The following is a 27,128-nucleotide window of genomic DNA, read 5'->3' as shown; positions in this document are numbered from 1 at the left end:
ATACAAATTCATTCTTTCTTCACTTTTAAAGTCCAGACTAATGATTTGATTCAGCAGCACCCAATTCCATTTTATTTATAATTTGTGACCTCTTTTTGGAGAAAAGATTTTGGAAAATAATGGTAGTGATTTAATCCTGCAGTTTTGTACTGTGGCCTTGCAATTATTGGAAGCTGGATCAAGACTACTCAAAGACCTTTCATAGACTAAGAAAGTCTTACATCAGTCCGTCCTGGATTCGAACCAAAGGCCTTGAGGTGAAAGTACAGTGTGCCAACCCATTGCATTAAACTGAATTTATTTCACTCCAGACTCTGACTCTTGTCATTTTTATTTATAGCTTGTTCCATTTTCACAGTATATAGTTTGTTTGAGAATGATTTTAGTCAGCTCAAATTATACTTTCAATCTTTTTTAAATGTATGTCATCCTTTGTTCTGCGGCCACTTATTGGCACCATTTTGAAATCACGCTGTTGTCTTTCTCCTTTGCCTGGTGATCTCACTTCCTACTGGGGAAACCAAGGGAAGAAGGTTGCTGATGTGTTGCAGAATGAAAGCAGGGAAATACAATTATGGGTGCTCCGTAGTCGAATGGAGTCATCCGCAAGGCCATTTAGTTAGAGTTGGGAGGGGTAAGACACTTTGTTTTGAGCTAAATTTAACTCTGTCAATCTCTAGAGTTTTAACTTAAAAGATTAAGGAGACTCGGTAGGTTGTTCAGAAAAAGAATGCATTTATATGGCCTTTCACACCCTTGGGCATCCCAAAACAGTTCGCAGCCAATTCATTACTTTTGAAGTCGAGTCACTCATATTGGCAAATGTGGCAGCCATTTTGTACACCGCAAGGTCCCACACACAGCAGTGAGATAAATGAAAGAAATAAAGAACTTGCATTTGTATGGTAGCTTTCATGACCTCACGACATTCCAAAGCACTTCACAGCGAACAAAGTACGATTGAAGTGTAAGGAAAAGTAGGAGCCAAATTGCACACTGCAAGATTCAACAAACAGCAATGAGATAAATGACTTATTAAGCTGTTTGCGGAGTTGGTTGAGGCATAAATGTTGACCAGGGCAGCTCCGCTGCTCTTCTTCAAATAGTGCCATAGGGAAGATGGGTCCTCTGTTTAATGTTTAATGTCTCATCCAGAAGATGGGATCTCCACTGCAGCACTGAAGGAGGATTGACCAAGATGATATGCTCAAGTCCTGGAGTGGGACCTGAGCCCACAGCCATCTGACTCTTGAGAGGCTATAACCTTTGCGCTAAGCTGGAACACTGTTGTATTTTAATGCTTCCAAGCTTTGTGTCAAAACTGGATAGATTGGAACTCTACCACATACAGACCCGTATTTTTGAATGAGCTGTCAGGAATTTATTTGAAATGTAAACCTGACACCATTTTTTTTTAAATTGAGTCTATTTTCCCCCACCTACTTATGTTTTAGGATGTGGAGCTGCTAATTAAGGGTTTCAGTGAACTTTCAATGTAAAATAAAAACCGGCAGAATTCGAGCTGCAATTACAACCCAGTCACCGCTCGATTCTGCCCTTTCCCAATGGGAAATGGCAAAAGGTGGTAACTATAGTGACAGCAAATTGGAGGAAGATTCCTCTCCAGCGGTATTTGGACATTGAGAAAAGCGAGTGCATCATGTAGGAAATATGTGAACCGTAGGATCAGTTTGCATGCCAACACTGGATAATGTACGATAAATGTGTTTATTATATATGTATTTGACAAAGAGACAGAAAATAGGGATCATTAGTGTTAACAGCAGTTCTGCTCTCCCTCTCTCCAACTCAATATAATCCGGCTAAATGAGCTTTCGTTTTCCTATGGGGAGGTATTGGCTGAAGCCTGACCAAATACTCCATTTCACAGTGAGGCCCTGCCGCATTTAATGGACTATAGTAATGAGTTGAGAATGATATGTTTCAGTATTTGAATCAACACTAGCTTCTCAGTAGTCACTGTGAATTGCTCATATACGCATTTCAGAAGGTAATGGGAAACATGGAATTGTATTATAAGAGCTGTACACCTTCTAAGGCAGATTGTTTATGGGAGGATTGCTAGTAATACCATTTAACCGTACATAGCCAAATAAGAATTGTAATTTTGAAGAAAATATATAAAATAATTTCAAGTGAATTAGCTCTGCAATAATTAGCCATTCACTGTAATAATACACTAATAATGTTCTATTTATCAGCAGGATCCATGCATCATTAAATGATCAACATAGTTGCACTCTTTTTAATGCCTCAAACACTAATGGATTTATTTTATTTAAACTAGGAGATGGCATTCCCAAAGAAAGCAGTCCTTTTATCAACAACACAGACATCGACAAAGGAATCCTGTATGATGGGAAAAACCTGGCGCTTTTTGAGGTAAATTGTCTCCTTTTGTTGCATACTACTTTAATGTACAGCAACTTATATTTGTATAGCATCTTTAACGTAGTAAAACGTCTCTAGGCGCTTCACAGGAGTGTAATCAGACAAACGTGATGGTGAGCCAAATAAGGGGATATTAGCACAGGTAACAAAGATGTAGGTTTTAAGAAGTGACTTAAGGGAGGAGAGGGTTAGGTGGCGTGATTTAGGGAGGGAATTCCAGAGCCTGGGGCCTAGGCAACTGAAGGTATGACCGCCAGTGGCGGAGCGATAAAATCGATGATGCGCAAGGGGCCAAAATTGGATGAGCGCAGTTCTTGACAGGTTGAGAAAGTTAGAGATCGGGAAAGGCGAGGCCATGGAGAGATTCGAAAACAAGGATGAGAATTTTAAAAGGCAAGGCATTGCTTGACCAAGAGGCAATGTTGATCAGCCAGCCAGTGATGGGTGAATGGGTGCTTGTTGGGATACTGTGAAAGTTTTGTACTGTAAAAAGAGAGGAATAACTGCAAATGCGACAAAAAAACTGGAAAATGCAGGTAATCTAAATCTGCGAATGATGGGTTAATGTTTTGCATGGGTTGAAATGATGGAGTCTGCGATAGAATTTGAATCTGCTGCACAGGTGTTGTGGAAACGCACGATTTTTCATTTCCATAATGGGCCGCTAATCCACAATGCCAGTTTTATACCCGGGTGACAAGTTGAAAATCTAGCCTTGGATTCAAACGTAATTTAAAAAAAAATTGATTCTCTTGATGTGTAAGTCACTTGCAGGGCCAGCATTTCTTGCCCTCGGAAGCTTGTGGTGGTCCTACCCAACAATCATTGCACCCTCAGTCCTGCAGACGACGACAGTCGCTGTTACAGGTTCCGGATGGAATCCTGCCAAAATGCAAATGAACATTCACTGCTTAAGATTCTACTGCCAAAGCATGGCTGGATTGTGAGCTCCCTTGATGATTCATCTGTTAAATGCAGTGTCCAGCGTTGAGTTCAGCCATATAAGAAGGTCCCACATGCAATGCCTGATTGGTGTTGAATTATGTGATCTTGGCCAGTCCATGTAGTGATTGGCCTCCAGTGACCCAATGGGAGCAACCAAATAAGTAGGGTTTCTGCATGTGATTAATAGCTGCCACTCCTGCTGGGACGTGCCGGTGTGGATATTGGAAGGACCAGGGAATGACAGCTTTTGACTTGCCTCCCCTCCCACCCCCGGCAACAGTCACTTGTGAAGAGCAGCCCCTGGAGCATGCTCTTGAGTCACTGATGAGAGACGTTGAATGCTAGTTAAAGAAAACATCATTACTCGGTGACTTTTCTCCTGAGATTCACATTAATAATTTAAATGATCAAAAAGAAATTGGGCTGGATTTTCTGGTCCTTTGCGCTCCGCAGGGCGGTGTGAAAGGTGGTGTTCAGGTCTCCTGCGCCCCTTCACGATCCTCTGGTCTGTTTTTGCGGCGGTGCTGAGTAGCAATGCCGGGAAAAGCTGTGCCGGGTGTGCAACGCCTCTCATTGCGACACCGGCAGTACTTTGGCCTTTTGCCCGATCCGTCTGTTCGGAAGTGTGCCTGCAGTGACCGCCTGGGAAATCGATGCGGTCCAGCACAGCCTGCGGCGGCGAGGAAGGTAAAATACTCCAACGGTAAATGCGAGTGTTTGTTCGCTTAGTTTTTTTCAGCAATTTGTGTTGTCGTGGCGTGGGCAATGTTTTGGGAATGTTTGTGTTTTTTTTAAGGTTCCCCCCCTCCAGGCCTCTCTCAGAGCGCACACGGCCCAGCAGTTTAGTCCACGAGTTTCCCATTTTTGCACCATAAAGTGTACAACACCTCCCTTCGCACTGCGCCTCCTGGCGCAGGGTCCAGATGCCGAAACTTCCTTACCAAAGCGCAGACTATTCCCGCCCAGTAATTTTCCTACCCCGAAAACAGAAAAGCCCAAAATCCAGCCCAATGTGAATGAACCTAGTTAATCTCCCATTGTGTTGTAGATGGGAGAGTCAAGTGTAGTCTTCAGGTGAAAGAGGGCTAGGGATAATTGGACATGATTTAGACCTCATTTCAAAGTCATGCATTCTGCCCTCATTTTTTATGTTCCTTTGCAAATTCACATGTCCACATTTATAATGGAAACTGTATGTAAACTTATCATGCTGTACACCCTCCATCCTGTAGATAATGTCCATTCTGAAGTGTAATGAATTGAGAGGGAATATTATGACCTCATTAACTTCGCAATAGGAAATTACACGTGCTGTTATTGAGCAGCCATTTATACATCTCTTCCAAGCTACAGAGAAACATTCTTTGACCTCATGTGTTGTAAATATGTTTCATGCAATCTATATTTGTGTTGCTTCTATTGTTTTCCCTCGCCTTGATGCCAGCTCTCTCCAGCCAAGAGTCTGCAGAGTTCCCCCAAGCCACCATCCAATCCGCGTGACAGAAGGTGGGATTTGACTAGGGAGTACTGGACCATATTGGTTCTGTTCATCCTCTTTCCTGCACTGATGCTATTCTCTTGTATTGTGTAAATGCCATGTGCTGTTTGTTGAGGAAAAAATGAAGGTGATCATTCTGATCTTGGTCCACAGGAGGAAATGGACAGGAACCCTATGGTCTCTTCCTTGCTTAACAGATTGGCAAACTACACCAACCTTACCCAGGGTGTCCGAGAACATGAGGAGGCAGAAAATAACGAGGAGCCGAAAAAGAAGGAAATTAAGGTAAATGTGCTGAGTCTACATGAGGGGATTTCACGATGCTGATACATTGGTTTGTGCGATAGCCGAGAACTGTTGCTGCCTAGCAGCCTACCCAGTAATGACTCCACCTGAATAAAATTCTATTCATGGGAAAATGATCCAGTTTGCCATTGTGCTTTTTCAGGCGTCAGGAAAATTTTTATATTTTAAAAACTTGAAGCAGTGGATGCATAGATGAATTTGGTAACCAATTAGGGGTGACTAATGCTGCAATTTCCTACAGAGAGTTCAGAATGCACCATGGTCACAAAAGCAAAGCTTGAAAGGCTTGGTCAGGCTATTTATCTTGACCAAGCAAAATATCTGATGGTCATGGGTCATGCGACGTGTCTTGTGAGATGAGTTATAAACAGCAACAGTTTAACAGATGTTCTGCTATGTCGGTGTATGGAACCAGAAAATCTTGTCTCGAAGTCTGAGAGGATTTGATGCATGGCATCTGTCTCCCAATAGATTTAATCGATTGATTCCCTGCAAGGCATGGCTTCTGATTCTCAAATGCCCTTCCATTCCAGCAAAGGCCACTGAAGATTTAAGGATGGACACTGCCCACCAAGAATAAAAAAAGCTCAAGGAGAAAAATTCAGAAACAAACAGTAGTAGTAAGGTTGGGGACAGCATCAAACAAGAAATTAGGGATGCATGCAATAAAGGTACAGCAGTTATCATGGACAACTTTAATCTACATATTGATTGGGCTAACCAAACTGGTAGCAATGCGGTGGAGGAGGAGTTCCTGGAGTGTATTAGGGAATTAGGGATGGTTTTCTAGACCAATATGTCGAGGAACCAACCAGGGAGCTGGCCATCCTAGACTGGGTGATGTGCAATGAGAAAGGACTAATTAGCAATCTTGTTGTGCGAGACCCCTTGGGGAAGAGTGACCATAACATGGTAAAATTCTTTATTAGGATGGAGAGTGACACAGTTAATTCAGAAACTAGTGTCCTGAACTTAAAGAAAGGTAACTGATGGTTTGAGGCGTGAATTGGCTAGAATAGACTGGCAAATGATTCTTAAAGGGTTGATGGTGGATAGGCAATGGCAAACATTTAAAGATCACATGGATGAACTTCAGCAATTGTACATCCCTATCTGGAGTAAAAATAAAATGGGGAAGGTGGCTCAACCGTGGCTAACAAGAGAAATTAAGGATAGTGTTAAATCCAAGGAAGAGGCATATAAATTGGCCAGAAAAAGCATCAAACCTGAGGACTGGGAGAAATTTAGAATTCAGCAGGGGAGGACAAAGCGTTTAATTAAGAGGGGGGAAATAGAGTACGAGAAGAAGCTTGCCGGGAACATAAATTCTGACTGCAAAAGCTTCGATAGATATGTGAAGTGAAGTGAAAAAGATTAGTGTAGGTCCCTTGCAGTCGGATTCAGGTGAATTTATAATGGGCAACAAAGAAATGGCAGACCAATTGAACAAATACTTTGGTTCTGTCTTCACGAAGGAAGACACAAATAACCTTCCGGAACTACTAGGGACTGAGGGTCCAGTGAGAAGGAGGAACTGAAGGATATCCTTATTAGGTGGGAAATTGATGGGGTTGAAGGCCGCTAAATCCCCGGGGCCTGATAGTCTGCATCCCAGAGTACTTAAGGAAGTGGCTCTAGAAATAGTAGATGCATTGGTGATCATTTTCCAACAGTCTATCGACTCTGGATCAGTTCCTATGGACTGGAGGGTAGCTAATGTAACAACACTTTTTAAAAAGGGAGGGAGAGAGAAAGCGGGTAATTATAGCCTGACATCAGTGGTGGGGAAAATGTTGGAATCAATTATTAAGGATGAAATAGCAGCACATTTGGAAAGCAGTGACAGGATCGGTCCAAGTCAGCAAGGATTTATGAAGGGGAAATCATGATTGACAAATCTTCTGGAATTTTTTGAGGATGTAACTAGTAGAGTGGACAAGGGAGAACCAGTGGATGTGGTGTATTTGAACTTTCAAAAGGCTTTTGACAAGGTCCCACACAAGAGATTGGTGTGCAAAATCAAAGCACATGGTATTGGGGATAATATGCTGACATGGATAGAGAAATGGTTTGCAGACAGGAAGCAGAGTGTATGGATAAACAGGTCCTTTTCAGAATGGCAGGCAGTGACTAGTGGAGTGCCGCAGGGCTCAGTGCTGGGACCCCAGCTCTTTACAATATACATTAATGATTTGGATGAAGGAATTGAGTGTAATATCTCCAAGTTTGCAGATGACACTAAACTGGATGGCGGCGTGAGCTGTGAGGGGGACGCTAAGAGGCTGCAGAGTGACTTACACAGGTTAGGTGAGTGGGCAAATGCATGGCAGATGCAGTATAATGTGGATAAATGAGAGGTTATCCACTTTGGGGGCAAAAACGCGAAGACAGAATATTATCTGAATGCTGGCAGATTAGGAAAAGGGGAGGTGCAACAAGACCTGGGTGTCATGGTTCATCAGTCATTGAAAGTTTGCATGCAGGTACAGCAGGCAGTGAAGAAGGCAAATGGTATGTTGGCCTTCATAGCTAAGGGATTTGAGTATAGGAGCAGGGATGTCTTATTGCAGTTGTACAGGACCTTGGTGAGGCCTCACCTGGAATATTGTATTCTGTTTTGGTCTCCGAATCTGAGGAAGGACGTTCTTGCTATTGAAGGAGTACAGCGAAGATTCACCAGACTGATTGCCGGGATGGCTGGACTGACATATGAGGAGAGACTGGATCAACTGGGCCTTTATACATTGGAGTTTAGAAGGATGAGAGGGGATCTCATAGAAACATACAAGCTTCTGACAGGATGGGACAGGTTAGATGCGGGTAGATTGTTCCCGATGTTGGGTAAGTCCAGAACCAGGGGTCACAATCTTAGGATAAGGGGCAGGCCATTTAGGAGTGAGATGAGGAGAAACCTCTTCACTCAGAGTTGTTAACCTGTGGAATTCCCTGCCGCAGAGAGTTGTTGATGCCAGTTCATTGGATATATTCAAGAGGGAGTTCGATATGGCCCTTACGGCTAAGGGGATCAAGGGGTATGGAGAGAAAGCAGGAAAGAGGTACTGAGGGAATGATCAGCCATGATACTGAATGGTGGTGCAGGCTCGAAGGGCCGAATGGGCTAGCCAAACTGGAAGCAATACGGTGGAGGAGGATTTCCTGGAGTGCATAAGGGATGGTTTTCTCGACCAATATGTCGAGGAACCAACTAGGGGGGAGGCCATCTTAGACTGGGTGTTGTGTAATGAGAGAGGATTAATTAGCAATCTTGTTGTGCGAGGCCCCTTGGGGAAGAGTGACCATAATATGGTGGAATTCTGCATTAGGATGGAGAATGAAACAGTTAATTCAGAGACCATGGTCCAGAACTTAAAGAAGGGTAACTTTGAAGGTATGAGGCGTGAATTGGCTAGGATAGATTGGCAAATGATACTTAAGGGGTTGACTGTGGATGGGCAATGGCAGACATTTAGAGACCGCATGGATGAATTACAACAATTGTACATTCCTGTTTGGCGTAAAAATAAAAAAGGGAAGGTAGCTCAACCGTGGCTATCAAGGGAAATCAGGGATAGTATTAAAGCCAAGGAAGTGGCATACAAATTGGCCAGAAATAGCAGCGAACCCGGGGACTGGGAGAAATTTAGAACTCGGCAGAGGAGGACAAAGGGTTTGATTAGGGCAGGGAAAATGGAGTACAAGAAGAAGCTTGCAGGGAACATTAAGGCGGATTGCAAAAGTTTCTATAGATATGTAAAGAGAAAAAGGTTAGTAAAGACAAACGTAGGTCCCCTGCAGTCAGAATCAGGTGAAGTCATAACGGGGAACAAAGAAATGGCAGGCCAATTGAACAAGTACTTTGGTTCGGTATTCACTAAGGAGGACACAAACAACCTTCCGGATATAAAAGGGGTCAGAGGGTCTAGTAAGGAGGAGGAACTGAGGGAAATCTTTATTAGTCGGGAAATTGTGTTGGGGGAAATTGATGGGATTGAAGGCCGATAAATCCCCAGGGCCTGATGGACTGCATCCCAGAGTACTTAAGGAGGTGGCCTTGGAAATAGCGGATGCATTGACAGTCATTTTCCAACATTCCATTGACTCTGGATCAGTTCCTATCGAGTGGAGGGTAGCCAATGTAACCCCACTTTTTAAAAAAGGAGGGAGAGAGAAAACACGGAATTATAGACCGGTCAGCCTGACCTCAGTAGTGGGTAAAATGATGGAATCAATTTATTAAGGATGTCATAGCAGTGCATTTGGAAAATGGTGACATGATGGGTCCAAGTCAGCATGGATTTGTGAAAGGGAAATCTTGCTTGACAAATCTTCTGGAATTTTTTTGAGGATGTTTCCAGTAAAGTGGACAAAGGAGAACCAGTTGATGTGGTATATTTGGACTTTCAGAAGGCTTTCGACAAGGTCCCACACAAGAGATTAATGTGCAAAGTTAAAGCACATGGGATTGGGGGTAGTGTGCTGACGTGGATTGAGAACTGGTTGTCAGACAGGAAGCAAAGAGTAGGAGTAAATGGGTACTTTTCAGAATGGCAGGCAGTGACTAGTGGGGTACCGCAAGGTTCTGGGGCCCCAGCTGTTTACATTGTACATTAATGATTTAGACGAGGGGATTAAATGTATCTCCAAATTTGCGGATGACACTAAGTTAGGTGGCAGTGTGAGCTGCGAGGAGGATGCTATGAGGCTGCAGAGTGACTTGGATAGGTTAGGTGAGTGGGCAAATGCGTGGCAGATGAAGTATAATGTGGATAAATGTGAGGTTATCCACTTTGGTGGTAAAAACAGAGAGACAGACTATTATCTGAATGGTGACAGATTAGGAAAAGGGAAGGTGCAACGAGACCTGGGTGTCATGGTACATCAGTCATTGAAGGTTAGCATGCAGGTACAGCAGGCGGTTAAAAAGAAAATGGCATGTTGGCCTTCATAGCGAGGGGATTTGAGTACAGGGGCAGGGAGGTGTTGCTACAGTTGTACAGGGCCTTGGTGAGGCCACACCTGGAGTATTGTGTACAGTTTTGGTCTCCTAACTTGAGGAAGGACATTCTTGCTATTGAGGGAGTGCAGCGAAGATTCACCAGACTGATTCCCGGGATGGTGGGACTGACCTATCAAGAAAGACTGGATCAACTGGGCTTGTATTCACTGGAGTTCAGAAGAATGAGAGGGGACCTCATGGAAACGTTTAAAATTCTGATGGGCTTAGACAGGTTAGATGCAGGAAGAATGTTCCCAATGTTGGGGAAGTCCAGAACCAGGGGTCACAGTCTAAGGATAAGGGGTAAGCCATTTAGGACCGAGATGAGGAGAAACTTCTTCACCCAGAGAGTGGTGAACCTGTGGAATTCTCTACCACAGAAAGTAGTTGAGGCCAATTCACTAAATATATTCAAAAGGGAGTTAGATGAAGTCCTTACTACTCGGGGGCTCAAGGGGTATGGCGAGAAAGCAGGAAGGGGGTACTGAAGTTTCATGTTCAGCCATGAACTCATTGAATGGCGGTGCAGGCTAGAAGGGCTGAATGGCCTGCTCCTGCACCTATTTTCTATGTTTCTATGTTACTCCTGCACCTATTTTCTGTTTTCTATGTTAAACAGTCATTCAGTACAGAAGTCTTTTAACTTTCTGAATCTGCTCATCTTCCCTGCAGTGTACTATCTGTAACTAAGATTAATTTGGGGTTTCTCATGGTCATTGTACTTCTTTAACAAGACGTATTTCTTGAATGTCATGCACAATTTTCTCGTCCACTGTTGGTGGAGAAATGCAATGCTATTGCTTGAAGGGTTGGCCACATGCAGTACTTAGTTTAATGCCGTTCAATCACCTGACGTGTGCCCATGGTTGCCCATCTCCTGTTCAGTATCTTCATCAGTGATGAGTTGGATGGAATTCCTAAGTGATGAATAGACACATACAATTCAAAGGCATTACTGAAAATGTTTTAGTCCTCCTTTTTGCAGATGATAGTGTTGTTGAACTTCCCTATAGTGCACTCTACCTTCCAACTGCAGTATTACAGATTCACAAGTAGAAAAAGTATTTTCTGGAAGGTACAGGGTAATTTGCGAAATTGTTAGTGGTACCCTGGGGTCTTGTTGCTGGAAATTTGATGAGTGCTGGAACTCTGAACTATAAACAGAAATTGCTGGAAATATTCAGCAGATCAGACAGCATCTGTGGAGAGAGAAACAGCGTTTAACATTTCAGGTGGATGCCCTTTCGTCAGAACAATTCTGAATTGGACACAATACTCCAACTGAGGCCTAACCAGTGTTTTATAAAAGTTTAACATAACTTCCTTGCTTTTGTACTGTATACCTCTATTAATAAAGCCAAGGATGACCAATGCTTTTTAACAGCCTTCTCAACGTATCCTGCCACCTTCAAAAATTTGTGTACATATACCCCCAGGTCTCTCTGTTCCTGCACCCCTTCAAAATGGTACCATTTAGTTTATACTGCCTCTCCTCATTCTTCCTACTAAAATGTATCACTTCACACTTCTCTGCATTAAATTTCATCTGTCATGTGTCCTTCAAAAGTCTGTTACTATCCTCCTCACTGTTTACTTCATTTCTGAGTTTCCTATCATCTGCAAACTTTGAAATTATGCCTTGTATATCCAAGTCCAGGTCATTAATATACATCAAAAAGAGCAGTGGTCCTAATATCAACCCCGGGGAACACCATTGTACACCTCCCTGACACTGCATATTTGAAGTCAATGGAAAGTAAAATGGCCAACCAATTTGATCGTGCCAATTTTCTGCTGGGCGGGTTAGGTTAAAATCACCCATGAAAAGTGTCAAGTAATGATGTCCATTGATTTGTTCAATCTGGGCTTTAGCATGTGGAAGCTGAGCTATGTTGAAATAGTGAGGAAGACCTTTTGAATGTAGGTAATATACGTACCAGAGTATTGGAACACAGATTTGTATCTGTGATGGTAAGAAGGGGCAGTTTACCTCCCGACAACAAGGCATGAAAAACTGCTTCAGGCATCTCTTGGTATCTGATGTGTGTGCAGTATTATTGGAGGTGGCGATGTTAAATAAGAACATAAGAAATAGCAGGAGTAGGCCATCTGGCCCCTCGAGCCTGCTCCGCCATTCGATGAGATCATGGATGATCTGATCTTGCTCTCAACTCCACTTCCCTGCTCTCTCCCCATAACCTTTGACTCCCTTATCCTTCAAAAATCTGTCTATGTCCACCTCAAATATATTTAATGACCCAGCCTCCACAGTTCTCTGAGGTAGAGAATTCCAAAAATCCACAACCCTCAGAAGAAATTCTTCCTCATTTCTGTTTTAAATGGGTGACCTCTTATTCTGAGACTATGCTCCCTAGTTCTAGGTGCCCCCACGAGAGGAAACATCCTCTCTGCATCTACCCTGTCAAGCCCCCTCATTATCTTATATGTTTCAATAAGATAATCTCGAACTCTTCTGAACTCCAATGAGTAAAGGCCCAACCTGCTCAACCTTTCTTTATATGACAACCCCTCCATCTCAGGAATCAACCTCGTGAACCTTCTCTGAACTGCCTTCAATGCAAGTATATCCCTCCTTAAATAAGGAGACCAATACTGTACGCAGTACTCCAGGTGTAGTCTCACCAATGCCCTGTACAGTTGTAGCAAGACTTCCTTAGTTTTATACTCCATCCCCCCTGCAATAAAGGCCAACGTTCCATTTGCTTTCCTAATTACGTTCTGTATCTGCGTGCTAACTTTTTGAGTTTCATGTAAAAGGACCACTAGGTCCCTTTGTACCGCAGCATTTTATAATCTCTCCCCATTTAAATAAGAATTTGTTTTTTTATTTTTCCTAACAAAGTGCACATTTTCCCACATTATACTCAATAGAATATTAGAACCTCATTCCAGCTTTCTCTCCATACTCCTTGATCCCTTTAGCTGTAAGAGCCACATCTCACTCTCTTTTGAATATATCTAACAAACTGGCCTCAACAACTTTCTGTTGTAGAGAATTCCACAGGTTCACAATTCTGAGTGAAGAAGTTACTGCCAAAGTTTTGCACACTCACTTAGCCTATCTGTGTTCCTTTGCAGATTTTTTGTGTCCTTCTCATAACTTGCTTTCCCACCTATCTTTGTATCATCAGCAAATTTGGCTACATTATACTCTGTCCCTTCATCCAAGTCATTAATATAGATTGTAAATAGTTGAGGCCCCAGCACTGATCCCTGTGGCTCCCCACTAGTTACTGTTTGCCAACCTGAAAATGACCCATTTATCCCGACTCTCTGTTTCCTGTTAGTTAACCAATCCTCTATCCATGCTAATATATTATCCACAACCTCATGAGCTCTTATCTTGTGCAGTAACCTTTTATGTGGCACCTTATCGAATGCCTTCTGGAAATCCAAATGCACGACATCTAGTGGTTCCCCTTTATCCACCCGGCTCGTTACATCGGCAAAGAACTCCAGCAAATTTGTCAAACACGATTTCCCTTTCATAAAACCATGCTGACTCTGCTTGACTGCATTATGATTTTCTAAATGTCCTGCTACTGCCTCCTTAATAATGGACTCCAGCATTTTCCCAATGACAAATGTTAGGCTAACTGGTCTATAGTTTCCTGTTTTCTGTCTCCTTCCTTTCTTGAATACAGGCGTTAAATTTGCAGTTTTCCAATCCGCTAGGACACCTCCAGAATCCAGGGAATTTTGGTAGATTACAACCAGCGAATCCACTATCTCTGCAGCCACTTCTTTTAAGACGCTTAGATGCAGGCCATGTTCAGGCGACTTGTCTACCACCTTCAATTCCATCAATTCCATTAGTTTGCCTCTGGCAATAATTGTTTTAAGTCCCCTTTCCCCCCCCCCCCCCCCCCCCACATAATAGCCCCTTGATTATCAATTTTTGGGATGCTTTTAGTGTCTTTTACCGTGATGACCGACACAAAATATTTGTTCAAAGTCTCTGCCATTTCCCTATTTCCCATTATTAATTCCCCAGTCTCATCCTCTAAGGGACCAACGTTTACTTCAGCTACTCTCTTCCTTTTTATATACCTGTAGAAGCTCTTAATGTCTGTTTTTATATTTCTTGCTAGTTTACTCTCATAAACTATCTTCTCTCTATTTTTAGTCGTCCTTTGCTGCTTTCTAAAAATTTCCCAATCCTCTGGCCTTCCACTGTTCTTCCCAGGATTGTATGCCATTGTTTTCAATTTGATACCATCCTTAACTTCCTTACTTAGCCACGGATTGTTCATCCTTCTCGTAGAATCGTTATTTCTCACTGGAATATATCGGTTTCCTCCCTCAGCTCATTCAGGAATAAAATACCTTATTTACAGATGGTGAGGGGTGGGAGAATGGAATTCTCAATCATAGCAGATTTCATGTTCCCTGAAATGTCACTCTTTGGGGAAACGTGATTCTGGTTGACTCTACTTTTAGCTGTCCTCAGTGCACCATCTGAAAACTATCCCTTTTTGATCCCCTCTGTTGGTTACAACCATGATTTCACATCTGCATTCACTTTCCTCCTTTCCCCTCCTGATCCCCCACCCCCAACCTCACTCCCACCTCGGCTCGACAAACATCACCTAGTTTGATTGTAAACATCGTTTCCTATGGAACTTTGGCTGCTTATGATGAGCTGGTCACAATATGCACTATGTCACAAGAAATCAGTTGGAATACGCATTTCAATCCAATTTACCAGTGAGAGGATAATTGCATCCGATTCACCCTCATTCAAAATTACAGCTCTTGATCCTCAACGGATTTAAAACCTGTTGGCTGTTGAAGCAATTAAATCTGATGGCAAGAGGTCAACACTGAACTTAATCGGGGTTTTGTTGGCTGTGGAATAACTGCATGGAGGTCTTTAAACCTAAATTCTGTGTTGAGGTCAAACTGGAGTTTCTACTTCCTGTTGTTGTACCCCAGGTGAATGTAGACCTTTTTAAAATGGCTGTTTGTTAGAAGTGCAAGTGAGCAGAATAAGCACAGCTTTCCCCTCTCAAAGACCGTTGCTCCATTTACTGCAGAAAGTGGTGTATGAAAATGCTGTTCTCCTCTAAGTAATGTTCTCTTTTCTTCAACAACAACAATAACTTGTAGTTATATAGTGCCTTTAATGTAGTAAAACAGCCCAAGGCATTTCACAGGAGTGTTCCAAGACAAAAAGTTGACGCTGAGCCACATAAATGACAGCAGATGACCAAAAGCATTCTCAGAGGTAGGTTTTAAGGAGCGTCTGAAAGGAAGAAAAAGAGGTTTAGGGGAGGAGTTCCAGGACTTGGTGCGAGTTAGGACATGGTAGCCGAGTTTTGAATGACGTCAAGTTTACATAGGGTAGAATGTGGGAGGCTAGCCAGAAGTGCATTGGAATAGTCAAGTCTAGAGTTAACTAAGGCATGGATAAGGGTTTCAGCAGTATATGAGCGAAGGCAGGGGCGGAGATGGGCAATGTTATGGAGATGGAAATAGTCGGTCTTAGTTAAGCCGCGGATATGTGGTAGGTAGCTCATTTCAGGGTCAAATATGACACCAAGGTTGCGAACAGTTTGGCTCAGCTTCAGACAGATACTAGGAAGAGGGATGGAGTCAGTGGGCAGGGTTTGTGGTGGGGACTAAAGACAATGGCTTCAGTCTTCCCAATATTTAATTGGAGAAAGTTTCTGCTCATCCAGCACTGGATGTTGGACAAGTAGTCTGACAATTTAGAGATAGATCCTTGGGGTCCCGAAAGGTAATGATGTGGAAGTGGGAAGAGAAGCCATTTGCAGGTGATTTTCTGGCTAGGATTGGATAGATAAGAATGGAACCAAGCGAGTGCAGTCCCAGCCAGCTGGACGGCGTTGGAGATGGATGGAGTGGTCAACCGTGTCAGACTGCAGACAGTTGAGAAGGACAAAATAAAATAATGAATTGGGCTGCTATGACTGTCTCACTGTGCACCATACACTTTAACTGACTGAACATTCTTGGACTGACTGACTGTCTTTCTCTCTCGGTGTTCCTAACAGCCTGATGAGCTGCACTAAAACAACATAAAACATGTCTGCACCCGAAGTGTCTTGTTCCATACCAATATTTTTCTAGGAGCGACATACACACTTGGCTCAATGGAAAATGTATCTCTGGCTCATCCATAACAAAACATTTCTATTTAATTGCTACCAAGAAATGTGTCCATAAATAGACCAAGCTATGTAGTGATAAAAAGCTAACAAAAATAGATTGTTCTACATTTGCATTGTACTCCATTTATCATCTTCTGTCTCTATACTGTAACTATTACCCGCTGTGCAGCAAGAAAGAAAGACTTGCATTTATATAGCGCCTTTCACGACTTCAAGATGTCCAAATGCTTCACAGACAGTGAAGTACTTTTGATGTGCAGTCACTGTTATAATGTAGGGAAACCTGGCAGCCAATATGTTTACAGCAAAGTCCCACAAACAGCACTGAGAGACATAACCAGATAATCTTTTTTGGTGTTGTTGGTTGAGGGATAAATACTGGCCAGGAAACTGGGAAGAACATCCCTGTTTTTCGAATAATGCAGTGGAATCTTTTGCGTCCACCTGAGAGGCCGGGCGGGGCCTCCGTTTTAATATCTCATCTGAAAAATGGCACCTTCGACAGTGCAGCACTCCCTCAGTATTGCACTGAAGCGTCAGCCTAGATTCTGTGGGACTTGAGAACCCAGAACCTTCTGACGCAGAGGCATGTGTGCCACTGTTACGGTGTTAAAGGATGTCCATTATTGTCGATGATGACTTTCGATGATGACTTCCTATGATTCATCTCCATTTAATTTGTCATGTATTCAACCAGCATTGTAACCCATGTATAATCTGACCTAAGTTGTACACTGTGAGAACAATGACCACTAGGTGGTGAACTTGTGGGAGACACTCCTAACCTAGACCTTCAGATATAAAAGGGGAAGCTCCACCCACTTCCATCACTTGAGTGCTGAGGAATAAAGGACAGGTCACAGACTGATCTTCTCTCAAGCATGGGCCTCGTGTGCATTTATACTGTATAGTAAGGACGTATCATAATTGATGTGGAAATAAAATTGGCATCATGTGTGAATTGGAATATCGTGAGGAAGATTTGCTCAGATCCATAAATAGACAAAGCTATGCAGTGATAAAGAACGATCAACAATAGATTGTTCAAAATGTTCAGTGTACTCCATTTGTGATGCACTATCTCAGAATCTCTCTGCCTCCTTCATCAAGACTCAGTGGCAGGTCAAAGTTGAGATGGCTGGAGATGAAGTCAGCAATAGTGACCTAGCATGTCACAAGAATTCAATTGAAATACAAATTTCAATCTGATTTACCAGTGAGAGGATAATTGCACCTTCGCTCAAAATGACAGCTCTTGATTCGCAACAGATTTAAAACCTGTGGCTATTGAAGCAGTTAAATCTGACGGCAAGAAGTTATTTTTTCATTGCTGTTTGTGGGGCCTTGCAGTGTACATTGACTGCCGGTACATCCATACTAATGACCTCCGCTATCCACAGAGCGTTATGTGCCAAGGGCGATGATACTTCCCAAAGGTCTGAGACGAGTGCCAACGGAGTTCGGCACATGTCTGGTTTGAACAGTTTGCTGTTGTCTCGTTAGTACAGTGAACCAGTCACCACAATAATACTTGATGATGCTAAGAGCTGACTGACGGTTTGATAAATCTGAGGGTACAGCATGTTGAAGTTCAGTAACAGTTAGTCAGCTCATGTGACATTCAGACTGCAGTTCCTAAAAAAAAAGTGTCACATACTTTGCTACTTCAGGCTGTGAGCTTGACGTGCAATTGACTGCATAACGTCACCGAGATAATTGCCAGCCTGACATGGGTTCCCTGTAACTGAACTTTCTTTAGAATGTTTTTGGAAAGTTGTGTGACGAGGTTTATTACTGGTATTGTTAGGCCATAGTTATAACTGTTGCATCATAAATTTGGTATAATAGGAACACAAGAAAGGTCAAGGATGATCGAAGCTTGTCCCTCGAGTATTCTAACTTTCCCATCCTAGTCTTGAACATCCTTAACCTGCAACTTATTACCATGTTTAAAATGTACTAACTTTCTTGTGGAACAAGTTCCTTCTGGTATAGAGTCATTGAAATGTACAGTACATAAGGAGGCCATTCGAACCATCGTGTCTGTGCTGGCCGGAAGAAACATAGAAACATAGAAAATAACTGCAGGAGTAGGCCATTCGGCCCTTCGAGCCTGCACCGCCATTCAATAAGATCATGGCTGATCATTCCCTCAGTACGCCTTTCCCGCTTTCTCTCCATACCCCTTGATCCCTTTAGCTGTAAGGGCCATATCGATCTCCCTCTTGAATATATCCAATGAACTGGCATCAACAACTCTCTGCGGCAGGGAATTCCACAGGTTAACAACTCTCTGAGTGAAGAAGTTTCTCCTCATCTCAGCCCTAAATGGTCTACCCCTTATCCTAAGACTGTGTCCCCTGGTTCTGGACTTCCCCAACATCGGGAACATTCTTCCCGCATCTAATCTGTCCAGTCCCGTCAGAATCTTATACGTTTTTATGAGATCCCCTCTCATCCTTCTAAACTCCAGTGTATAAAGGCCCAGTTGATCTCGTCTCTCCTCATATATCAGTCCAGCCATCCCAGGAATCAGTCTGGTGAACCTTCGCTGCACTCCCTCAATAGCAAGAACGTCCTTCCTCAGATTAGGAGACCAAAACTGAACATAATATTCCAGGTGAGGCCTCACCAAGGCCCTGTACAACTGCAGTAAGACCTCCCTGCTCCTATACTCAAATCCCCTAGCTATGAAGGCCAACATACTATTTGCCGCCTTCACCGCCTGCTGTACATGCATGCCAACTTTCAATGACTGATAAACCATGACACCCAGGTCTCATTGCACCTCCCCTTTTCCTAATCTGCCACCATTCAGATAATATTCTGCCTTCATGTTTTTGCCCCCAAAGTGGATAACCTCACATTTATCCACATTATACTGCATCTGCCATGCATTGGCCCACTCACCTAACCTGTCCAAGTCACCCTGCAGCCTTTTAGCATCCTCCTCACAGCTCACACCGCCACCTAGTTTAGTGTCATCTGCAAACTTGGAGATATTACACTCAATTCCTTCATCTAAATCATTAATGTATATTGTAAAGAGCTGGGGTCCCAGCACTCAGCCTTGCGGCACCCCACTAGTCACTCCTTGCCATTCTGAAAAGGACCCGTTTATCCCGACTCTCTGCTTCCTATCTGCCAACCAGTTCTCTATCCATGTCAGTACATTACCCCCAATACCATGTGCTTTGATTTTGCACACCAATCTATTCAGCCTAATCTTACTTTTCAGCTCTTGGTCCGCAGTTTTGTAGGTTACAGCACTTCAAGTGCATATCCAAGTACTTTTTAAAATGCGATAAAGGTTCTTCCACCCTTTCAGGTAGAGAGTTCCAGACCTCCACCACCCTCTGGATGAAACAATTTCTCCTCAACTCATCTCTAATCCTTCTACCAATGACTTTAAATCTATGTCCCCTGGTTATTGACCCCTCTGCTAAGGGAAATAGGTCTTTCTTATCCACTCTATCTAGGCCCCTCATAATTTTATACACCTCAATTAAAACTCTCCTCAGCCTCCTCTGTTCCAAAGAAAACAATCCCAGCCAAGCCAATATCTGAACTAAATTTATATTTCCACTAGCTTATGACTAGTTATATTATCCTGTTTTAAAGTACTATTCAGGATTTTCCCCATCTACTACAATGGCAGTAACTTGCCTGTGTAGAGCATCTTTGACGTGAAGAAAATGTCCCAAGGTGCTTCACATATGAGAGTAAGGAGATAGACGCTGAGCCATGGAGGGAGAGAGTTAGGTTAGACTGTCTGAAAGTTTGTTGAAGGGATGAATTTTGAAATGGTTTTTAAAGGTGGAGGATGAAATAGCGAGGTCTAAGGAGGGACTTGCAGAGAGTAGTGCTGAGGAGGCTTAAGGCTACATTAGCAGTGGTGGAGGGAAGAGAGCACAGAAGGACAAGAGGAACAATAACCCCCATTTTAATCTAAATTCCTGATGAGAACGGGATACATTTGTGTTAGGTCCGATTTAACCCCACCAATTTTACACTCCTTTGACTTCAATGGAGCCGAATATCGGGTGGGTTGTAAATTAGGCAACCGACCCAAATGTACCTTGTTCTCACCGAGCACATTGGGTTAAAATTGGGGCTAGAGTGTTTGGGAGGGAAGTAAGGGGCTGGAGGAGGAAGTACTGGAAGGGTGGACAGTAGTTGGAGAGAGTGGGTTTTTTGAAAGTGGTTGAAGGTGGTTTTGAAGGGAACAGGGATAGTGTGTGAGCAAAATGACCCATTAACTGCTAGCATAGGAGCCAGGAATGGGGGAGTTGAGTAGTCGGGAGGGAAATTGGTCGATGAGTCTGACAAACGCAAAGTATTACACATTGGACAAAATATATATTGTAAGCACAACATGAATAGAATTAGTACAGGGAAACTCGAAGGCCTTGTGAACACCATACTGTCCATGTCTAGACAGGTTGGTGAGCGAGGCTATTGGGGGTGGGGCGGGGCGGGGGTTGGTGGAGGCAGAGGATGGAGGGGAGATATGAGGGAAAAAATATAGGAAGTTGGGGGTTCAGGGCTACAGTAGGTGGGAGACTGGAAAGGGCGAGGTTGGGGGATTAGGAACAAGGCAGAAGGAAAGATAATCTGTCCAAATTCCAAATCTGAGGACCAGGAAGCAGCAGAGAAATGAAGTCCAGTTGTAAACAGAGGAAGGGGGAGAGCTTGGAACAGCCACTAACAAACCGAAGAGGGATCACTTCAGTAGAGGTAGATCTGAGGGCCATCGGAGGATCCGAAGTGCAAGCTGAGGTTGATCCAGAAAGCCATTTAATATTTTACATCTGTGTGGACTGACTCCTCTTCCCTCCTCTTCCTCCTCCAGTCTCCAGACAATGGAAATTGAGTATTATTGACCTTCCCTTGTATGTTTTTCCGCTTACACTTGGAATTTAAATTGTTGCTCTTCTGTGCACTTTCTCCAACGTTTCTCCAGCATGACTGCCAGAATTGCATATAGCAATCCACAGGTGCACTGTGTGGCTTCAGCCCAACTTTGCTGTGCATGTATTCTGCAGTTTTGACTATATAATCCCAGCATTTTTAATTGGCTTCTGCCATGTCTAATGCTGTTGGGGAGGGGTTAAACTAATATGGCAGGGCGATGGGAACCTACGCAAAGAGACAGAGGGAAGTAGAATGGGGGCAGAAGCAAAAGATAGAAAGAAGAAAAATAAAAGTGGAGGGCAGAGAATCAAAAAAGGCCACTTTACAGCAAAATTCTAAAGGAGCAAAGTGTGTTAAAAAGACGAGCCTGAAGGCTCTGTGCCTCAAGGCGAGGAGTATTCGTAATAAGGTGGACAAATTAACTGCACAGGCAGCAATTAATGAATATGATATAATTGGCATCACGGAGACATGGCTCCAGGGTGACTAAGGCTGGGAACTCAACGTCAGGGGTATATAACATTTAGGAAGGATAGACAAAAAGGAAAAGGAGGTGGGGTAGCGTTGCTGGTTAAAGAGGAAATTAACGCAATAGTAAGGAAGGACATTAGCTTGGATGATGTGAAATCTGTATGGGTGGAGCTGCGGAATACCAAAGGGCAGAAAACGCTAGTGGGAATTGTGTACAGACCACCAAACAGTAGTAGTGAGGTTGGGGACAGCATAAAACAAGAAATTAGGGATGCATGCAATAAAGGTACAGCAGTTATCATGGGCGACTTTAATCTACATATAGATTGGGCTAACCAAACCGGTAGCAATACGGTGAAGGAGGATTTCCTGGAGTATATTAGGGATGGTTTTCTGGACCAAAATGTTGAGGAACCAACTAGAGGGCTGGCCATCCTAGACTGGGTGGTGTGTAATGAGAAAGGACTAATTAGCAATCTTGTGCGAGGCTCCTTGGGGAAGAGTGACCATAATATGGTAGAATTCTTTATTAAGATGGAGAGTGACGCAGTTAATTCAGAGAGTATGGTCCTGAACTTAAGGAAAGGTAACTTTGATGGTACGAGATGTAAATTGGCTAGGATAGACTGGCGAATGATACTTAAAGGGTTGACAGCGGATAGGCAATGGCAAACATTTAAAGATCACATGGATGAACTTCAACAATTGTACATCCCTGTCTGGAGTAAAAATAAAACTGGGAAGGTGGCAACAAGGGAAATTAAGGAGAGTGTTAAATCCAAGGAAGAGGCATATAAATTGGCCAGAAAAACTGAGAACTGGGAGAAATTTAGAATTCAGCAGAGGAGGACAAAGGGTTTAATTAGGAGGGGGGAAATAGAGTATGAGAGGAAACTTGCTGGGAACATAAAAACTGAGTGCAAAATCTTCCATAGATATGTGAAGCGAAAAAGATTAGTGAAGACAAACATAGGTCCCTTGCAGTCAGATTCAGGTGAATTTATAATGGGGAAGAAAGAAATGGCAGACCAGTTGAACAAATACTTTGGTTCTGTCTTCACGAAGGATGACACAAATACTAGGGGACCGAGGTTCTAGTGAGAAGGAGGAACTGAAGGAAATCCTTATTAGTCGGGAAATTGTGTTGGGGAAATTGAAGGCCGATAAATCCCCGGGACCTGATGGTCTGCATCCCAGAGTATTTAAGGAAGTGGCCCTAGAAATAGTGGATGCATTGGTGATCATTTTCCAACAGTCTATCGACTCTGGATCAGTTCCTATGGACTGGAGGGTAGCTAATGTAACACCACTTTTTTTAAAAAGGAGGGAGAGAGAAAACTGATAATTATAGACCGGTTAGCCTGACATCAGTAGTGGGGAAAATGTTGGAATCAATTATTAAAGATGAAATAGCAGCGCATTTGGAAAGCAGTGACAGGATCAGTCCAAGTCAGCATTGATTTATGAAAGGGAAATCATGCTTGACAAATCTTCTGGAATTTTTTGGGGATGTAACTAGTAGAGTGGACAAGGGAGAACCCGTGGATGTGGTGTATTTGGACTTTCAAAAAGCTTTTGACAAGGTCCCACACGAGATTGGTGTGCAAAATTAAAGCACATAGTATTGGGGGTATCGTACTGATGTGGAGAGAGAACTGGCAGGCAGTGACTAGTGGAGTGCCGCAGGGCTCAGTGCTGGGAGCCCAGCTCTTTACAATATACATTAATGATTTAGATGAAGGAATTGAGTGTAATATCTCCAAGTTTGCAGATGACACTAAGCTGGGTGGCGGTGTGAGCTGTGAGGAGGACTCTAAGAGGCTGCAGGGTGACTTGGACAGGTTCGGTGAGTGGGCAAATGCATGGCAGATGCAGTATAATGTGAGGTTATCCACTTTGGGGGCAAAAACACAAAGGCAGATTAGAAAAAGGGGAGGTGCAACAAGACCTGGGTGTCATTCATGGTACATCAGTCATTGAAAGTTGGCAGGCGGCGAAGAAGGCAAATGGTATGTTGGCCTTCATAGCTAGGGGTTTTGAGTATAGGAGCAGGGAGGTCTTACTGCAGTTGTATAGGGCCTTGGTGAGGCCTCACCTGGAATATTGTATTCAGTTTTGGTCTTCTAATCTGAGGAAGGACGTTCTTGCTATTGAGGGAGTGCAGCGAAGGTTCACCAGACTGATTCCTGGGATGGCAGGATTGACATATGAGGAGAGACTGGATCGACTGGACCTGTATTCACTGGAGTTTAGAAGGATGAGAGGGGATCTCATAGAAACATATAAAATTCTGACTGGATTGGACAGGTTAGATGCAGGAAGAATGTTCCCGATGTTGGGGAAGTCCAGAACCAGAGTACACAGTCAAAAGATAAGGGATAAGCCATTTGGGACTGAGATGAGGAGAAACCTCTTCACTCAGAGTTGTTAACCTGTGGAATTCCCTACCGCAGAGAGTTGTTGATGCCAGTTCGTTGGATATATTCAAGAGGGAGTTAGATATGGCCCTTTCTGCCAAAGGGATCAAGAGGTATGGAGAGAAAGTTGGAAAGGGGTACTGAGGTGAATGATCAGCCATGATCTTATTAAATGGTGGTGGTACAGGCTCGAAGGACCAAATGGCCCGCTCCTGCACCTATTTTCTATGTTTCTATGTCTAGACATAGTATGGAGTTCACTAATACTCTCTGGTGCCTTTATGTTTTCCTGTACTAAATCTATAAAGTTTGTGCTTGCATCGTAACACTTGTTAACATTAAATTTAATTTGCTATCTGCCATTCCACTTGCACAAATGACACACATTCTTCTGCAAATCCTTAGCTGGACCCTCAGCGTTTACAGCATTGCTATTTTCGTGCCTTTCACAAATTTGACAATCTAGGTCATTTTAAGCAAATGAGAAACAGAGGGCCCAATTTTGGCCATGACTTGCTCCAATTTTCTTTGCAGTAAGTTGGTTTTTCTGGCGTAAGTTTAAAAAATGCCATTTCCCTAATAAACGTGCTCCACAGTAACTGGTACGATTTTTTTCAGTTGAGTTTTTTTTTCAAAAGGGGGCGTCCCAGACACTTATGCCAGTTTTGGCCATTTATGCCACTTTGGCCAGCTAAAACTCACTCCAAATCAACTTAGGTCAGCGTATGTGGCCAGCTCTGAAAAACATTGCGGGCAGTTAAGAATTCGGCGCAGGTTAGTACATTTAAAGCACCACAGTTCCGTGCTTCACACCATGTATTCTGATCTATCTTTCTTGGGTCCAAAGTGGATAATCTCAGCCAGGGGAAACAATCTTTCAACATCTATTTAATCAACTTAACTTATAGTTTTTAACTCATTACCTGATCTAGTTTAAGTTATGGGTAGATTATATGAAATATTTAAATATGTAACATGAACCACTACAAGTATTGAAGCCAAAAAACAGAACCTCCTTCCCCTCTCCGCACCGAATTCCCACGTACCAAATTCCCAACTTTTGCACTCCGACAGCTCTGAGCGACCCTAAATAAATATTGCCGGATATTCCCCACTCACCAGGCAAATATCAGGGCGTCCCTTCGGCCAGGGATAGGGTGCGGCGGACATCGGGGCGTCCCTTCGGCCAGGGATAGGGTGCGGCGGACATTGGGGCGTCCCTTTGGCCAGGGATAGGGTGCGGCGGACATTGGGGTGTCCCTTCGGCCAGGGATAGGGTGCGGCGGACATCGGGGCGTCCCTTCGGCCAGGGATAGGGTGCGGCGGACATTGGGGCGTCCCTTCGGCCAGAGATAGGGTGCGGCGGACATTGGGGTGTCCCTTCGGCCAGGGATAGGGTGCGGCGGACATTGGGGCGTCCCTTCGGCCAGGGATAGGGTGCGGCGGACATTGGGGCGTCCCTTCGGCCAGGGATAGGGTGCGGCGAACATTGGGGCGTCTCTTCGGCCAGGGATAGGGTGCGGCGGATATTAGGGCGTCCCTTCGGCCAGGGATAGGGTGCGGCGAACATTGGGGTGTCCCTTCGGCCAGGGATAGGGTGCGGCGGACATTGGGGTGTCCCTTCGGCCAGGGATAGGGTGCGGCGAACATTGGGGTGTCCCTTCGGCCAGGGATAGGGTGCGGCGGATATTAGGGCGTCCCTTCGGCCAGGGATAGGGTGCGGCGAACATTGGGGTGTCCCTTCGGCCAGGGATAGGGTGCGGCGGATATTAGGGCGTCCCTTCGGCCAGGGATAGGGTGCGGCGAACATTGGGGCGTCTCTTCGGCCAGGGATAGGGTGCGGCGGATATTGGGGCATCGCTTCGGCCAGGGATAGGGTGCGGCGGATATTGGGGCATCCCTTCGGGCAGGGATAGGGGCTGCGAGCATCGGGTCCTGCTCACAACTCGCAGGACACGCTGGGAGGGAGAGGAGCACGCACGCAGACTCCACTGCGCGTACGGACAGCTGTCGGCAATGTTTTCTGTGCTGGGCTGTTGCTCCTCCCCCCACTTCACTATCTACGCCACGCTGGGACACCGGAGACTCGACAGAGCGGATAGGATGGGGCTACTTTTTTCGGCGCCGTTTCCAGTGTACAAAGTCGGCGCATTTACGGTAAGTGCGCCGAAAAAAGGGGTTGGGGAAAATTGGGCCCATTGATCCATGCACCAACCCTTTGGAAGTGGATTCAAGGTCTTTGCACCAACACCTGTGGAACTGGACGCGAGATCTTTGCCTCCCTTTATTTCCTCCCCCTTTTTTTTTTTCCCATCTTACCCAGAATTTAATACAACACCTCTCTAGCATTGTTTTCTATCTTTTAACCAACTTTAAATCTAATCCTATACATTTCATGCTACCTCCTGAAAGTCCAAATAAACTAAGTCATAGTTGACTGCAGGAGAAATGATCTAAGAATTACCTTAAATGTGTTCTTAAAATGAAGGGAGTACAGAATGAAGTTTAGAAAAGGGCAAAAGCTAAAACTGTGAAGGCTTGCACAAATTAAGAATTGTATACCAGGATTAGAAAATAACCCATCAAGACTATCCGTAGATGGCTCATTAAGGGCAACACAAAGATATCCTGCATTATCTGGACCTGTGTTTTGACATTAAAGTCTTCAGTCCTTATGGTTCTGGTTCTTTTAGTTACCTTTTTAATCGATGGTGTATGAGTTCCTTATCTAACGTATGTTGACTGTGTCTCTGTAAAATCAGAACGTGCATCCCTGGCAAGGAGAGCAAAAGGTTACATAAGTTAACATTGTACAGCTATACTAGTATGCCACTTTGATGCTCAGGTTTCCCTGAGAGTAAGGGAGGAGAGATTTAAGAAAGCTAGTCCAAATACAGCTATCGGCAAGGATGGTGAATTTGCCCCAGAGCAGAGAATCCAGGAGGACTGGATAGTACTTCTATAGACTGAGGTTCATTTCTCAAGTCTCAGAAGGTTTCATTGTCCTCCCAGAG

At 43.9% G+C, this 27,128-nt stretch overlaps 1 protein-coding gene across 9 annotated transcripts in view; it reads left to right on the top strand.

The window, feature by feature from the left end:
* Positions 1-27,128, top strand: part of slc12a7b (solute carrier family 12 member 7b) — a 385,059-nt gene that overhangs the window by 270,657 nt on the left and 87,274 nt on the right. For all 9 annotated transcript variants that reach the window (XM_070880503.1, XM_070880502.1, XM_070880508.1 and 6 more), the window contains 2 exons: positions 2,309-2,403; positions 5,009-5,140. In XM_070880503.1, the coding sequence (XP_070736604.1) occupies positions 2,309-2,403; positions 5,009-5,140 (227 nt within the window). The remainder of the gene's footprint in view (positions 1-2,308; positions 2,404-5,008; positions 5,141-27,128) is intronic.

Source organism: Pristiophorus japonicus, chromosome 5, assembly GCF_044704955.1.
Source record: "Pristiophorus japonicus isolate sPriJap1 chromosome 5, sPriJap1.hap1, whole genome shotgun sequence".
NCBI classification, from domain to species: domain Eukaryota; kingdom Metazoa; phylum Chordata; class Chondrichthyes; family Pristiophoridae; genus Pristiophorus; species Pristiophorus japonicus.
The sequence above is the reverse complement of the archived record's forward strand: the minus strand, read 5'-3'. Positions and strand labels throughout refer to the sequence as shown.